The sequence below is a fragment of the Neomonachus schauinslandi genome, chromosome X, assembly GCF_002201575.2.
Source record: "Neomonachus schauinslandi chromosome X, ASM220157v2, whole genome shotgun sequence".
In the NCBI taxonomy this organism is placed as follows: domain Eukaryota; kingdom Metazoa; phylum Chordata; class Mammalia; order Carnivora; family Phocidae; genus Neomonachus; species Neomonachus schauinslandi.
The window spans coordinates 93369324-93385664 of record NC_058419.1 but is presented as its reverse complement, the minus strand read 5'-3'; the positions used below and the strand labels follow the sequence as shown (position 1 = coordinate 93385664).

General features: G+C 41.4%; 1 protein-coding gene and 1 pseudogene across 5 annotated transcripts in view; one reads left to right on the top strand and one right to left on the bottom strand.

Annotated features, from left to right (window-relative positions):
* Window positions 1-16341, bottom strand: part of RPGR (retinitis pigmentosa GTPase regulator) — a 52636-nt gene that overhangs the window by 15112 nt on the left and 21183 nt on the right. For 2 of the 5 annotated variants that reach the window (XM_044911503.1, XM_021681714.1), the window contains exons 11-14: window positions 15532-15703; window positions 10125-10222; window positions 9724-9789; window positions 6349-7305 (exon numbers count right to left, since the gene is read on the bottom strand). In XM_044911503.1, the coding sequence (XP_044767438.1) occupies window positions 6349-7305; window positions 9724-9789; window positions 10125-10222; window positions 15532-15703 (1293 nt within the window). Of the gene's footprint in view, window positions 1-4956; window positions 7306-9723; window positions 9790-10124; window positions 10223-15531; window positions 15704-16341 lie in introns of those variants that run through there. The other 3 variants (XM_044911505.1, XM_044911504.1, XM_044911502.1) reach the window with 2 other exon arrangements.
* LOC123323582 lies at window positions 8400-8563 on the top strand (annotated as a pseudogene).

The window sequence follows — 16341 nt, the reverse complement described above, 5'->3', positions numbered from 1 at the left end:
TTCAAGCGTTACCAAAATCACTGTGTATACCAAGCGAAGTGAGTCTGCAAGCCAGGTTGCACCGAAGGGCTCCCAGTTTGACCTCCAAATTATTGCCTTCTAATGTCACTACTTTACAATCTCTAAACTCCTCCTCCTTTCTATGTACCAATCCCTTAGTTCATTCCTAATCTGGTATTTTTGCCACAAAATCCATTCCAGTTTGACTCTTGTAAGCAGGCCTGCAAAAGTGGCTACAATGCTGAGGATACAAACTTCTTGCTGGTAGGCAATTTTACTCTTTATGTTTGAGTTATTTTTTAACCTATTTTGATAAAAACATTAGGACACAGGGAAATCTGTCGTCCCGTACCATCAGCCTTTCACCACGCTTCAAATGTTGAATAGCAGTACTGGACCCACGTATGGTGTGCAGACTTTCACTCTACCCTATATTTAAGGGGGTTATCATTATTGTTACTTACTTCATTCCCACAGATCTACTTCCATAAGCCAATTTTGGGGAGGGGGCAGCTATGTTGTACTTAAACAGAAGTCAGGTCCACATGACTAGATGTTCATGCACATCTGTCAGTGACCTGGAGATTCCTGAGGGTAGTTCTGTACCTGACTTGATGTGGTCAGAGGGGTTAATTAGAGGGACACGGGTTACCATTTGCTGAGTACCTCTAACATGTTTCATGTGTTAACTAATTTAACTATCCAAAGACCCCTCCCTTTATAAAAAGAAATAAATAAGACTCAGAAAGGTTAAAAAAAAAAAAAAAAGAAAAGCTTTTCCAGGTGTCCACACAGCTAATCTGTGAAGGGCTGGGGTGTGAATCCAGGCCTACTGGGGGCCAGTGCCCAGGCTCTTTCCCAGCTCTGCTCAAATACCTGAAGACCAGAACAGGTGCCCTCAGGGCTGTTCCCCACCCCCGCCCTGAAACTGACAGCTCTGTAGTCTCTTCCTTTCTGCTGATCAGCTCACTTCGACAACATCCTGTGCTTATGCACCCTTGTATATAGTAATAGCAAGTGCAAGTCTAAGGTGTTTTCCCCCAGGGCATCAGTCCCTGACTCTAAGGCGGCCTTCCTGGAGCTCCCTCTTTGCTGGCAATGTGAGCTCTGGCCAGCCTTCTGCTGGGCCTCTCCCAGACCTCTCTGCAGCCCTCCACCATGCCTTCCTTGGCTTGGGTGGCACCTCTCTTTCCTAGGAAGTGTCCCTACACCGCCTCCTTCTCAGACTTCCCTTTCTCAACCTCCCCATTAGCTACTGAGGTTTCCTCAAACTCTGTCTTCAGTTCTCTTCTTCTCGTACTATGAGCGCTGCCTCTCACTCAACTCCATGGTTTCAATGACCCCTAAAAGCTGGCGATACCCAGCAATCTCCCATGAGTTCCAGGCCCACACATGTATCTGTCCGCTGAACATCTCCTGGGTCAACAAGCCCAAGCAGGCTCCTAAACCTGCCCCTACTCCTGTTCTCAGCCTTGGCCAATGGCGCCCTTTCCACCCGGCTCTTCACACAGAAACAAGAAAAGCTTGGCCTTCTCTCTCCCTCCAAGTTGCATCTCTTTACTAAGCCCTCCAATTCTATCCCTAAAGCTCTCTTGATAACACATGTCCCCAACTCTGTCCACACTGTCTAGTCCCCTCTTCTGTCTCTGCCTGCTCTCCTCGAGCTGCCTCCTAACTGGCACCCCTGGTCTGGTCTTGTTCCTCTCCAACCCACCCTCCATATTGCTGCCAGACCGTTACAAAAGCCCAAGTGTGATCACCTTACTCTTGCTGTTTAACATCTTTCAAAAACACATTAAGGTCCTTTGCCTCTCTACCCAGAACCAAAAGACACTCTTAAGTTGTGGTCACACTGAAATACTCTCAGGGCTCCCATCAACTGGGAAAGCCCTGCCCCTGCCGCTTGCATGACTCGCTTTTACTTCTCACGACTCAGCTGACATTTCCCCGTTGCCCCCGGAAGCCCTTTCCTAGCCCTTCTCTGCTGAAGTGCAGAAGTGGCTGCTGAAGTGCCACTCCTGAAACGCTCTATTGTCTGGGTAAAGTTTCTGGTCAGCCTATAGAAACAGCCAAGAGTCCCCTGAGATCCGGAACTGTATCTTACTCTCGGCATACTCAAGGCACAAAACCACTGTCTTCTTAATTAAGGGACTTCATGAAGGAAAGCAAAAGATTTGTTTTCAGATCATATTTTTATTTTCGGGTAGCCCTGGCTAAAAAGAACACGGGAGTGGGGGTGCGGGATAGATCAGGTAACTAAAGGGCATTGTTAAGTCATAGTTAAAGGCAGGGCCATGGGAACTCCTTTTACCTGGTGTCCTTTCAAGACATCTGTACCCACCTAATGTCCCTGACAGGTAAAAGGGCCACAGGAGGCTGCCTGTAAGCGGCCCTCGTTTCTTGAGCTCTCCCTGATTTGGGAAAGCTTCCGTTCCCTTTTGGGTGCTTGCCATGTACATGCTCATTTGTTGAGTGAATAGTATGTACCAGATATTAAGTTACAGGTCAGGGACACTGGGAAGAATGAAGGAAGAAGAAAGTACAGCACCTGCCTCTATGGTAGCATTTTATCTTGAATGTATACGTGTAGAGCAAGCTGACCTCTATAACGCAATTACAAAAAACATTTCATTGCACTCACCTCAAGAGTTACTGGTTCGGCAGCAGCAGATGTTTCTGTGATACTCCTTTGTAGCTTACCTGAAAATATTTTTCTGCCAGAGTCCTCATTTGAAACTGTAACTCAACGGATTCTACACACATACCCCTCACGCTGGCCTCAGTAATAACCAGTGAGAAACTACAATAAAAGCTTGATCCACCAGCAGATGGGGACAATAAAGAAGGAACCAGTTATTCCGATCTGTTTTACCAAGTACTAATTCACATCTCAAAATGACGAGGCCCGTGCTCTTGACCAGAACACTATGCCTGCCCGAGCTACTGCTTCAAAAAGAGCATACAACACTTTGGTTGGCCAGGGAAATGTGAAGAAATGGGTGGGAAATGTGAAGAAATGGGTGGGAAATGTGAAGAAATGGGTAGGAAATGCTGTTTGAAAGTGGCTCTCTAGGCCAGCTCAAATACTGAGATGGGCACATGCTCAGAACACCATTTCAGTGTTGCTGGCTGGTGAGGTCTCACCTTTGACATTAACAACTTGAGGGTTAAGAGTTTCTTTTCTCCCTGAAGGCTTTTCCTTTATGAACTCCATTCTATCGTTCATCTCAGTTCATCATTTTAAGTCAACGTTTTAAATAAACATGTTGGGCCCTAGCATTAACAACACAGCGCACACACTTGATCAAAGCACCAATTCCATTTCACTGACCGTCACTGAATGTGGCAGAATTTGACAGAACCCTGCAATGCCAAATTAGCGTGTTTGGTTAGTTAGGGGAAGCGACCAGAGATCCCTGAAGCTAAAACAAAACCTACAGTTGCTCCTAGGAGTTTCTTCTCTTTGTATTCTAGTCTTTCCCCCCATATTCTTTCTCACAGAGAATCAAATGTGCACAGGATTCAACTACACAAAATTCACAGGAAGTTTACCATCCAGATTCTCCTTGCTAAAAGTAGAAGAAATCCCTCATGCCCAAGATATGGAAGGGACTGGGGTGGGAAACCAGTTGAAAAGGGAGCTATGAATAAAGAACAGTCAAATGATCTAGCTGTATGAAAAATACTGAAAGTTTTAAGGGAAGATTGAATTTACACTAATCGAAATCTAGCCTCTCGAAAATTCAGTATCTAGTGTTAGTTTCTCTTTCCACAAACAATTACTGATGGTACACATTTACATTTTATTTTACTTGAAACATTCTGACAAGCAACAAACAGAATTACAGAATAGTCAATGAAGAACACACTCAGGGTACATAATAGACACTGGGAATGACGATTCTGATAGTACAGTTAAAGCTCAGAAGTTATAGTTTAGAAATACAGAATGACGGAACACAAGATACATTAAAGCTCTTCCTAAGTTTTTAAGAGTAAAGAACAATATATAATTTATAGAAAACTCAATTAATTTTAAAGTGCAATTTTTCTTCTAACTTAAAAAACTTTTATGCAAATGACAAACACAATGGGAGTAAATCAGCCTGTTAGAACAAAAGAATCTGAGAGTTAGGAGGGACTATAGTTCTATCATCTAATCCGCTCCATTTTACACATGAGGAAACTGAACCCCAGTGAGGAGCTCTGCTTGGCTAATAAATACTTACAAGTTTTACATACTTCCCGAATATATGTTTAGGTTCACCTCCATTTCATGAGATATACTGCCATTTGTCCAGACAGTAACTAAAAGACATCACATTAAGATCTAAGCTCTGAATCCAGCTGACACTTGGTAGATTGTTGCAAAAAGGACACATAAAAGGTAAAAAAACAGCACTATTTTTTTTTTAAATGCGAATTCTTCATTTTAGCTTTACAATACCATCCACCTTATAAAATTATTCTACGTAGTAGGCACATTGAAATCAGAGACCAAAAGAAACTCATAAGAAATGAGATGTTTTTATAGCCTTGAAGGATCTGTGCCATCTTTAAAGGGACCAGTTTGTATATACAAATGCAACATTCTTAGAGTATACTATTTCCTAACTCTGTCTTTAATGAGGAATATATAATGTTAATTATCTGCTATGACCTTTTGATATTTTCTAGTGACAGATTTATAATTTGGGGAGAAAATATACCAAAATATTAGTTTAAGAGGAGCCAAATTTACCAGTGCTTTGTGTTGTCTTTATCAGTCTATATTGTACCACACATAAAGTAACCATGACAAAAAGCAATTTAATAAAACATATTAAGTGCCTATTACGTGTAAGATGCTCAAACTGTTGGCTGGTCAACAGTTTTAAATTTAAAGTTTGTTAAATTTAAAATTTAAATTTTTAAAAATTTAAAAAGTTTAACACAAACTTTCAAATTTAAAGTTTGTTACTTCAATTCTAGATAATGTGGTAATACATTATTCCAGAATCTTTTGGAACCTGGTGGCCCATTTTCTAAAAGTTGTTTTGACCGCACTGGCATTTTGAACCTCTGTACCTCATGCTCTTTCCCTTTGCCCTCTGTGTTAGTAATAAACTTTGGGGGGTATGCCTTATCTTTGTCATATTTCACAGATCCTCTGATTTTGCTTGCTTTGTTGGACGCTTTTCCTTCACCCGGTCTTCCCTGCTTTTCACTCTCTTCATCTCCTGTCTCCTCGTATTTCCCCTCTTCTTCCTCAGTGTCCTCCTCTTCCCTCTCCCTCACTCCCCACTCTGCTTCTTCCCCCTCACCCTCCCCTTCCTCTTCTCCTTCCTGGTCCCCCTCCCCTTCTTTCTCCTCCTCCTCTCTTTCTTCCTCCTCCCCCTCTCCTTCCCCCTCCCCCTCTTCTTCCTCTTCCTCCCCTACCTCTTCTCCCTCTCCTTCCTCTTCTCCCTCCCCCTCTCCTTCCTCCCCTGCTTCCCCCTCTTCTTCCTCCTCCCCTGCTTCCCCCGCTTCTCCTTCTTCTTCTTCCCCCTCTCCTTCTTCCTCTCCTTCACTTTCTCCTTCATTCCCTTCCCCATCTCCTTCCTCTTCTGCTTCCTCCTCTTTCTCTGCTTCTCCCTCTCCCTCCTCCTCCCCTTCATCTTCTCTTTTCTTCCCTTCCCCCTCTCCTTCCTCCTCCACTTCCCCCTCTCCCTCTCCTTCCTCTTCCTCTTCTTCCTCCCCTTCTCCCTCTCCTTCCTCTTCCCCCTCTCCTTCCTCCCCTTCTCCCTCTCCTTCCTCCTCCACTTCCCCCTCTCCTTCTCCTTCCTCCCCTTCCCCCTCTTCTTCTCCCTCTCCTTCCTCCTCCCCTTCACCTCCTCTTTTCGTCCTTTCCCCCTCTCTTTCCTCCTCCATTTCCCCCTCTCCTTCCTCCCCTTCCCCCTCTTCTTCTTCCTCTCCTTCCTCCTCCGCTTCCCCCTCTCCTTCCTCTTCTTCTCTCCCCTCTCCCTGTCCTTCCTCTTGTCCTTCTTCCTCTTTCCTTTCTCCCTCCTCCTTGCCTTCTTCCTCCTCCTCTTCCCTGTCTTCTTCCCCTCCTCTCCCCCCCTCCCCTTCCTTCTCATCTCTTTTCTCCTCCCCTTCTCCTTCCTCCATCCCTTTGTTTCTTTCTTCCTGATGGCCTCGTTCCCCCTCCCTTTGCTCCTGGCCCTCCTCCTCTTCTAGGTCTTTCTCTCCCTTACCCAGGCCCTCTATTTCTCCTCCTCCCTTGTCTTCCTCCTCTTCTTCCTCCTCACTTTGCCTCTGTTCCACTCCTGAGTTTCCCTCCCACTGGATTCCCTCACCTCCACCTCCTGCCTTTCCCTTGCCTTCACTCACCTCTGCTCTGTCTGTCAGGACGTCTGACAGGATGTCTATTTCCTCCTCCTGTTTTCTTGCTGGCACCTTCACATTTTCCTCACTTGCCTCTACCTCTTGCTCCTCTATTCCACTTCCTTCTGAATCCTCTGCTCCTTCCTGCTCTTCGGGGATCTCTGACAAGTGGTCACACTTAAAATCATATCTTGCCATGAATCTGGATATTTTGTGTTCAGCCTCTTCCTCATGTACTTGTTCGAGAAATTTTCTGCTATACCACAAGTTTTGCTCGGTTTCCACTTCGTCATCCTCATTCTCTCCACTACTAAATTCTACTGACTCGGGCTGCTCGAAGCTGTCAGTGGTACCTTGCTGACTTGCGCTTTTGCCTTCCAAGTAACTGTCTGTCTCCTCTATAGATTCTCTTTCGCTGTCAAAAATCACATCTCGCTTATTCCTCTTACTGTCCTTAACAAAATCGTTACTGTCTTCATCCTCAATATTCATATCTCTATTTGGTAAGTCAAAGAACATATCAATATTTCTCAAATTCTCTTCGCTTTGTCTCCTAGCCTTCAGATCTGCCATTTCCGTCAGCTCAGTTTCCTTCTCAGAGACTGTTTCTTTTGCGTCTGGATCCTTCTGTCTTTGGCCTCCATCACTTGCCTTTGCTATTGCCTTACTGTCAGGTGGATAAATACAGTGCTTACTTTCACGTCTAAATAGCTCTCTTTGCACACCCTCTGCACGGGTGTCAGCCCGAGACCCAGGCTGGCCCGAGTCATTACCTACGTCCTCATCTGAAAATGCTTCCATAGTCATAGCTGCTTGCATCATGTACATTCCTTTGGCCAAAAGTTGTTTATAGGCTTTCCCCTCTTTCACTGTTTTAGACATCTCGTCACTTGCAAATCCTTTACTATCATCATGTCCAGAGTGAGCTGTACGCTGCTTCAGTTTCTCAATTGTTTCTTGTTTCTGTAAATTTTTGAAGTAATCGTCAAACTACTATTAGTTGACAAAGGTAACTTATCATCTACTACAAAACACTGCCAAGATTTTGCATTACTCTAAGTTTCGATAGCAGAATAAAAATGTCCAGTTTTACCAGACATTTTGCTCAGATTTGGCTTTCGCTGGAGATAACTTCTGCCACTCTCTGAGTCTGCAGCACCTTGGATTCTGCTGTGGCACACATGTCTGCATGCTCACTGCCTGCTCTCAGGATGCCACTACTCACACAGGACCATCAGTATGTCTTCTCTACCCCTTTTCTTAATCTGAATCAAGTCTTAAGTAGAATACCTTTCCAGACTGTGCAAAATACTGGTTAAAAAAAAATGTACACACTTCTCTTGCATGCAGTTGGGTTCAGTTTCTTTTCCTACCTTCCCTGTTACTTTAATTGTCAAATTTTGATTGGTCTTTTAATTCTATGAAATTCACAGAATTAAAGAAAATATGAAAATGTTAAATACTGGAAAAAATGAATAGCTTACTTCTACAAGAAAAATCTGAAATGAAAACTACAAATGAAATCTTTTTATCAGCATACTAAATAATATGTTTCTTTTCAAATTATTGACCCTCTTCCTTTTATCTATTATATTCTTTAATTATCATAACTTGCATACATGAAACTAACCACTATGTGGAAAAATATCTAGGGTAAAATGTTAAGATTTTTATAAAAACTACGAAATTAAACACTGCAATTTGAGTGATACATTAAGAATATGAAATTCATTTCTTGCTGGACAAAATAAAACAAAAATCAAATTGTTGACCTAAATTCTGTAAGCTAATGAATTGAAATATTTGATGAATTTGCATCTCTGGAGAGTAAAACCTCACTAAATCAAGTGTTACAAATTGTCGTGACTGCTAGGCTTAGGAAGAGGTCATTTTTTTTGCCAAAAACACCAAAAATTAAAACAGCACAAGTTAAACATCAATATATGGAAATATCATAATAAATCTTTTTTTCATTCACTAAAATAAGTCTGGTTGGGCCTCTACTTAAAAGGACTATGTGAAGTATAAAATATACATCAGTTTAAAAGGAAGTGCTGAGCTTTGCGCAGTGGCAGTATCGTAGCCAATGAGGTTTATCCGAGGCGCGATTATTGCTAATTGAAAGGAAGTGCTGAATAGAAGAGAATAAATACCAAAAAATAAATAAATAAATAAAAGGAAGTGCTTTCCTTCTGTTTGTTCTAGGTCCTATTCTTTAAAAAGTCACAATTCTTTCAAGAGCCCTAAAGAGAGGCAGAGAGGCCCAGTTGCCAGAAATGATTTTTAAATGTATGTCTCTTTATTTCCCTAGCACAATCAAATAGCTCAGAAGAGGCAGAGCCCTGGGTCTAAGAGAAGAGGAAAGAGAGACACAGGAAAGATGTCTGCTTGGAAGTGTAGTCAGTCAATAAAGTCAGTCAACCTTTGCTGAGCTTCCACACTGGGCTAGGACAACAGTTCTCCCATATTCAAAAGGAATGCTGTTACCATGCCTCTCAGTAAAACAGAGGTAAGACTAACAAAGACTGGCACTAAATTTTTATAATTCAGCAAGATTCTCTTGCATTTCGGTGACTTTGACTTTAAGGATTTTTAGCTTAATAACGTGGCAAAGGCACTGGAAATAGAAATTAAATATTGTCTAGAAGCCTTCTTCCTTCAATTCATATTTCTTCAACTTACTTTTCTAATCCCCAAACCCCACCTTCCTTTCACCCCGTAAAGTCTGGTCCGTAAAGTCAGAAGCAAAGGATTTCAGGGCAGGCCTTTATCTCTCCAGGGTTGTGAAAACCACCAACTATTCCTTCCTCTTCCTATTCACTGGTCATTCATTAAAAGTCTCTCTTTATCACCCATGCATGGTTTCTGATTAATTTCCAAATGTTTAATTTTGTTCTTAGGCTATCAATTCTGTGATAGATTAAAGCCCATTCCACACACTGGAAAAGCAATTATCAAATATTTTCACTAAAACCACCAAATTTTAGAGCTAGAAAAGATGTTAATATCATATTTGAGAACAACACGGTAACTCAACCAAAGTCATGCTCAACCCAAGTCCAAGAACCATTCTGATCAACAGTAGCCTCTTCTAATACTTATGAACTGCCATAATAATCCTTTGCTTTGATGATAAGAAAATGTGGCTACTATGACTTGTTAGTGACACCAAAAAGCAAATTTCAGCAATGAAATCCTGTCATATATCCGAAATATATACCAACAGAACAAACCCAAGTTGAGGCTACCTACAATGTAATCCTCTTTTAAAATCTAAAGTAAATGAAGACTTATCTTTCATGTATTCTTTCCAGAAAACTTTCAAGAAAAAATATAAACTGTTCTTACCCACCATAATGAAAATAACTCTCTATGTTGTACCTTTTGTTTTTGAATTGGTGATAATTTTAATGACTTCTCATTGGAATTCAGGCTCATCATATGTGTCTGCAATAAATAAAAAGTATATGTTCTAAAAAGAATAAAGACTATATATAAGATTATATATTTATACATTCTTGTATATAAAGTGAAGAAAACAGTTCAGACAGTAATATAATCTACTCTCAACTGCATACTAATGATATGAGGATCAAAATTAATTGTATTATATATAATCTATACTTCAATAAAATAATAAACATATAACATATAAAAATAACAAACAAAATGAAACCAAAACCTTTTATAATGCAAGGAACAGCACAGAATGTACACATATACAAATACATGATGAACTGAAATCCAAACATATCTATGTAGATAAATAAGAAAACCATTACCATATTTAAGACATCAGTAGTTTCTCCAAGGCTTTCTGAATCTGCTGCTGAAGAATTGTCTTCCTCTTTCCCTTTGGCCATTTTATCCTGGAAATAATCTGATTAAAAGGGAAAAGAGAAAACCAGCTTTCAATGGAAAATTGAAAGACAACTAGACAATAAATTATTCTGTAATATAAAGTGCAGGCATAATTTTACTAAAGTCCTTTAACCTCATGTTAAGGGAATTGAACAGAATTCATTCATAGTGATAAGAGGTTTTAAAGTCTCTTTCTGAAAGTTCAAAGACTTCCATGCTGATGAGATAGCAACTGCTTCCTTCATATGAACAGGCAAACACTATACCTTTGGGAGAACTACTACCTAGGTATCAAGCACCGTAACAGTGAGTCCCCAAAAAGGGTCCCAGTGACCCACATCCTCCTGATATGGGTCCCCTTGTGTCGTTCCCTTCCACATTTTACCAGGTTGTTCCATATGGCCAACAAAACAAAGCAGCCATAATTGTGATGTTATTGCAGCTTCTATCTCGGTCCCCCCACTCTGTCTTTCTTGCATCACTTTCTCCGGGGGAAGCCATGCTAGGACCATTCCTAGGGAGAAGTCCACGCACTGAGGAAGTAAAACCTCCTGCCAATGGCCACTCGAGTGAGCATGGAAGAGCATCCTTCAGCCCCAGTGGAGCCTTCAGGTGACTACAGCCCCATCTGAAGCATGATTGCAACTGCATGAAACACTCTGAGCCAGAACCCCTCAGCTAGGCTGCTCCTGGATTCTTGACCCTCACAAACTCTGTGAGATGAGTTTTAAGGCCACTTGTTATGTGAAAAATCAGATAACTAGTACAAGCACCTAGAAACTTTCATGGAAAACTGCCAGGTTATTATGTCATCGAGCAGGTAACTAAAACTTACGAGCTCTACTTGATGTTACATTTTTCTCAATTACTACACCCCCATTTAGCACCCACATATTTATTTGAGAGGAGCTCCTGAACGAAGTCTTTGCTAAAAATGCTAGTCCCCACTGATCTCGGCCTTATAAATTCATTCAATTCAAAGGAGCAAATAATCAGTTTGTGTTTATTTCATGTGAAGTGCTACGTGCAAGATAATCAACTTAATTAACGGCTCATTCTTAGTGAACTTATCATCTAAAGGGAATATAAAATATAGGATATACTGGCATGAGAAATCACACCCGAATGTCGGGAATCAGGAAATGTTTCACTAAAGAGGTGCGGGGAAGAGTGAGTAGAATTCTGAGATGCAGCGGTGGAGGTGGACGGAGAAGAAACTGAGGCCCAGTGCTAACAGAAGCAGCAGAATGGCTTCTACTGAAGGCTGACCATGTGCTGGGAACACATGCTTTCACACGTATCGAGTTACCTCCATGACAACAAGAGAGGTAAGCAGCGTATCCCCACTTCACAAATGAATAAATGAAGTGCCAAGTGTCGGTCTCAGGTCTGTCTTGACTTCACAGCCTTCTCCACTAAGTCTGACTGTGAAGAGCTCAGTTTGATCAAAATTAAGAGTTGGGAAACTTTCTCTGTAAAAGGCCATCTAGCAAACATTTTAGGCTTTGTGGCCATATACAGTCTCCATCCTAACGACTCAAACTCTGCCGCTGTCATGTCAAAGCAGCCATAGGTAATACATAAAGGAATGGCGTGACTGGATTCCAATAAAACTTTATTTACAAAAACAAGTGGCTGGCGGGATGTGGCTCATGAGCCGTACTTTACAGACCTGTGACCTACATTAAGGTTATAAGAAAAAGAGTACTGAGAGATGAAGCTACAAAAGCAGGTGGGAGTTCCATGGGGTAACTTACACTTATTTTCACAAATATTAGGGATTCTCAGAAGCCCCTGGAGCAGATGGGAACTAAAGCTGTGCCTGAGGAAGACTGATGTAGAAAGTGCTTAATGGGATAGACTGGAGAAGGCAGAGAATGGAGGTTTGGAAAACAGAGAAATCATTGAAGCTCACGGCCTTGCCTTACACTTGACTGAGAAAAAAAGTCATCAGACCTGATCTGCCTTATCTTTCCCCCCAACAAATGTACACATTTACCTCCATTTTCCTGTTGAAATACAGGATGCGTCTTTCCTTTTAGCAAAGACTGCTCTGTAGGCCAGCCCCATCTCTCCATGTCCATTAGCATACAAAAATGCTCTACTATTTCCCACTGACCCCGCATCTCCTCTAGTTGCCAGCCCTTTTCTCTGCTCCTCTTCCTGACCAAAATACGCAAAAGAATTCTCTACACACCTATCTCCTTTTCACTTCCTCATTTCCCATTCATGCCTCAACTCTTAGCCCTCTGGCTTCTGCTCTTATCTTCCCCTGAAGCTACTCTTGTCAAATCACAGGTACTCTCTACGATGCCAAATCCATGGGATGCTTCTTTGAGCTTTCTCCTTGGCCTATGAGCAGTACTTTGAATTCATGACCCTACTCTCTCCTGATTCCCCTCCTCTTACCCTACTAGCTGATGGGGGCTGAGGAAAATTTCTTTGCTGGCTCTTCCTCCGTTACCCGCTAAATGTTAGATGTTCTTCAGCCTGACTCCTGGCTCTCTTGTCTTGCTACTCTGTTATCTAACAGGTGATTTCACCAAGTCCCATGGATTGTAAATACCAACTCTGTGTTGCTGGGTTCCAAATGTATCTCCCTAGTTCAGACCTCCCTTTCGAACTTTAGGCTTGCATATTCAACTGCCTGCTCCATATTTCTGCTTGGATGTCCTGCAGGTATCTCAAGCTCGATTTTTTTTTTCCTCAAGCTTGTCAACCATCCTCTTGTCTAAGAATCATCCTTGATTCTCTATGTGTAAATTCAGTTAGTTCTAGGTCTCAAATGCACTCCCAGTCTGCCCCCTTCTCTCCAGCTCCACAGCAAACATCCTGGACCACACACGATAACCTCTTGCAAAGGGCTCTTAAGTATTCGTCCTACCTTTGGTCTTTCCTGCCTACGGTCCACACAGAGGCAAAAGTGAACATCTTAAAATGTAAATTGGATTGGAGCACATCACTCCACTGATTAAAACCCTTTAATGACTTTCTATTGTACTTAAGAAAAGCACTCAAATCAAATAGGCTTCTCACAGCCTATAAAATCACAAATACTTTTTCACTCTTTTCTCCAACATCTTGTCTAGCCTTTTCCCACATTCTCTAGCTCCAACAGTCTTCTTTCCTTTTCTTATAAACTGCCTCCAAGTCTTTGCCTATATGATTTTGTTTGCCTAGAATGCATATAACCTCTCTCTTCATGTGGCTGTCTTTCTTATCCTTTATGTTTTAGCTTAAATGTCACCTTCTCAGCAAGGTTTTCCCTGACCTTCCTCCCTCCATGATAAACACTGAAGTCTGCAAATAATTTAGAAAAGTGTTATATGTTAGATATAACTTTCAGAATACTTTTAAGACAGTTTTAGCAAACAGTCACAAAAAGATAAGGAATAGCTTTTCCTTTGGCTCTAGCTACAAAACTCTGTATATGTTCACATTCAAATCTCTTGAAGTGGGAAACAACTTCCCCCAAACCATAAACTTCTCTTTTCCTTGTATACACTGTTGTCAGACTCCACTTTTTCCATGTACAGGCCTGAAGGGTGTCAGTAATGCTTATCTCAAAATGAAGCATACAAAAGTTCTGTGTGAGATGCGAGAAACTGGCTCATTATCAGGGGCACCTGGGTAGCTCAGTCAGTTAAGTGTCTGACTCTCGATTTTGGCTCAGGTCATGATCTCAGGGTCCTGAGATTGGGCTCTGAGCTCAGCATGGAGCATGCTTGAGATCCTCTCCCTCTGCCCCTCCCCCCACATGCATGCTCTCTCTCTCTCTCTCTAAAACAAGTAAAATAAACCTTTGGAAAAAATACAGTTTAAGAAACTTGCTAATGATCAAGGTCCTAGTTGTAGATAATATTCTATTCCCATGGCCCACAATTCTTGCTTTTACTACCTCAACTTTTGCCTAGGTTCTTAATCCCAAAGATAACTAAAAATTATCTGTGCCGTGGTTCTTAATCCCACGTGCCCAAATCATCTTAATTCCAAACCTACTGTTTACTCTGATCTCTTGATCCTGGCTTCTTGCCCTGCCCCTACTATTCAAGCATATGCCCTTTGGTAACATATACACACTCAAGATACACAAATGCCTATAAACAAAATTATTTACAAGAGGTGTATAATAGGGGTGCCTGGGTGGCTGAGTCGTTAAGCATCTGCCTTCGGCTCCAGTCATGATCCCAGGGTCCTGGGATCGAGCCCCGCATCGGGTTCCCTGCGCCGCGGGAAGCCTGCTTCTCCCTCTCCCACTCCCCCTGCTTGTGTTCCCTCTATCGCTTTCTGTCAAATAAATAAATAAAAATCTTTTTTTAAAAAAAAAGAGGTGTATAATAACCAAAGAGCTGGGATTACAATTTAAAATATAATGTGTATCTAAAAAGCAGTGAGGTAGAAGTGTTAATAATAACCATGACTATAACTTATAAAGAGCTTCCTAGAGGTGCTAGGCTCAGTGCTAAGTATTTTATATACCCTATCTCATTTAATCTCAATCACTCTAAAGAAGTATTATTAAACTCATTTCAAAGATAGGAAAACTGAGGGTTAGAGAAATTAAGTAACTTCCCCAAAGTAAGGCACACAGTTAATAAATGTCAGAGCTGGCATCTGACCCCAGATCAGTCTAACTCCATACCCTATGCTCTTTTTTTTTTTCTTTTCTTTTTCTTGAGAGAGAGAGAACATGCATGCAAGGGCGGGGAGGGGAGGGGGAGAGGGAGAGGGGGAGATAGAATCTTAAGAGGGCTCCACGCTGGGCGGGGCTTGATCCCACAACCCTGAGATCATGACCTGAGCCGAAATCAAGAGTTAGATGCTTAACCAACTGAGCCACCCAGGCGCCCCCATGCCCCATGTTCTTGACCACTCTGGTATACTGCCTAAATGCAAGACTTCACATAGGTCCAGAAGATTCACATTCAACTCCGGCTCTCTTCATTTATAAGTTGAGTAACCTTGGCCAAGTCACTCAGTCTCTTCAAGCCTTGCTTTTCTCATCTATCCAAATGAAGAGTTTAGAACTCCCACCTATTTCATGGAGCTGCTTCAGGGTTTAAAGGAGGTAACATAAGAGAAGGTACCACGTATGTTATACATTTGCTCTATACAAATATGCTGCTATTGTTACATGGGATTTTTAGGGTCACTAGTGAGGCTTTGTATTTGTAAGAGTATTCCCGGACTGGAACTCAAACGAGAGATGTTAGCCTCCAACTAGGAAGAAAACAAGTTAATTGGCAAGAACATCCTAAGATAAACATGACACCAATAGGAATAAAAAGTACACTTTTCCTGTGAGCAGGCAGAGTTATCAGCTGTTACCTGGTTCCACTGGCAGCATGGGGTCCTCCTTTTCAAGTATCATTTTCCCTGGCCACTTACTTGCAGACATACAGAAAGGAACTGGCCTGGGGGAAAAGCAAACTGGTGGCACAGAAGTTCCTTCAATTGGAGGTAGAGTTTGTGTCATTTGAAAAGAATCGGGTGATTTCTCCTTTAAAATAAACAGGTTAAATAAACTATTAGATGATGTTATATGTTTAGTATTGACAGAAACTACCCCCCAGTTGCTAAAAATATTTAAGAGAGAGACTTCAAAGTTGCCCACATTCATTTTTAAATTATCCCCAAGGACTCAAAAATGTTTTGTTTTGTTATCTCTGTATCTAAGTTGCTCTAAATTGTTAAATTAGAAGCCTGTTTTTCACACGATGGGGAAAAGTATATGTGTATTCTCTCTGCTTTCCTTAGGAAACAAAAAATCAGTCACGAGACCTAAACAAACAATAACTACAAAATACTGCTATTTCTCAGTCTTTCCATATATACTTTTTCATAACAAAAAGCCAAACTTAACCTTTTTACTTCAAAGGGAATGTTTTGGAACTTAAAGCAACTCTTTAAAAAAGGAACATCTCCTTTAAAAATTATTTGGCATTTTCTGTTTTTTTTTTAAATACAAGTGTCATTGAAATAATTTTAAAGCAGAATGAGAACCTTTAAATTTAAACGAGAAAGAACATTCCCTATCTCGAACTGAAGTCCTTATTTCTCTGTTTCCCACATTTCATTGTTTATAGTGTATAACCTTCCACGGCTCATGAGGTGTAACTAAAAGATAAAAAGCAAAGT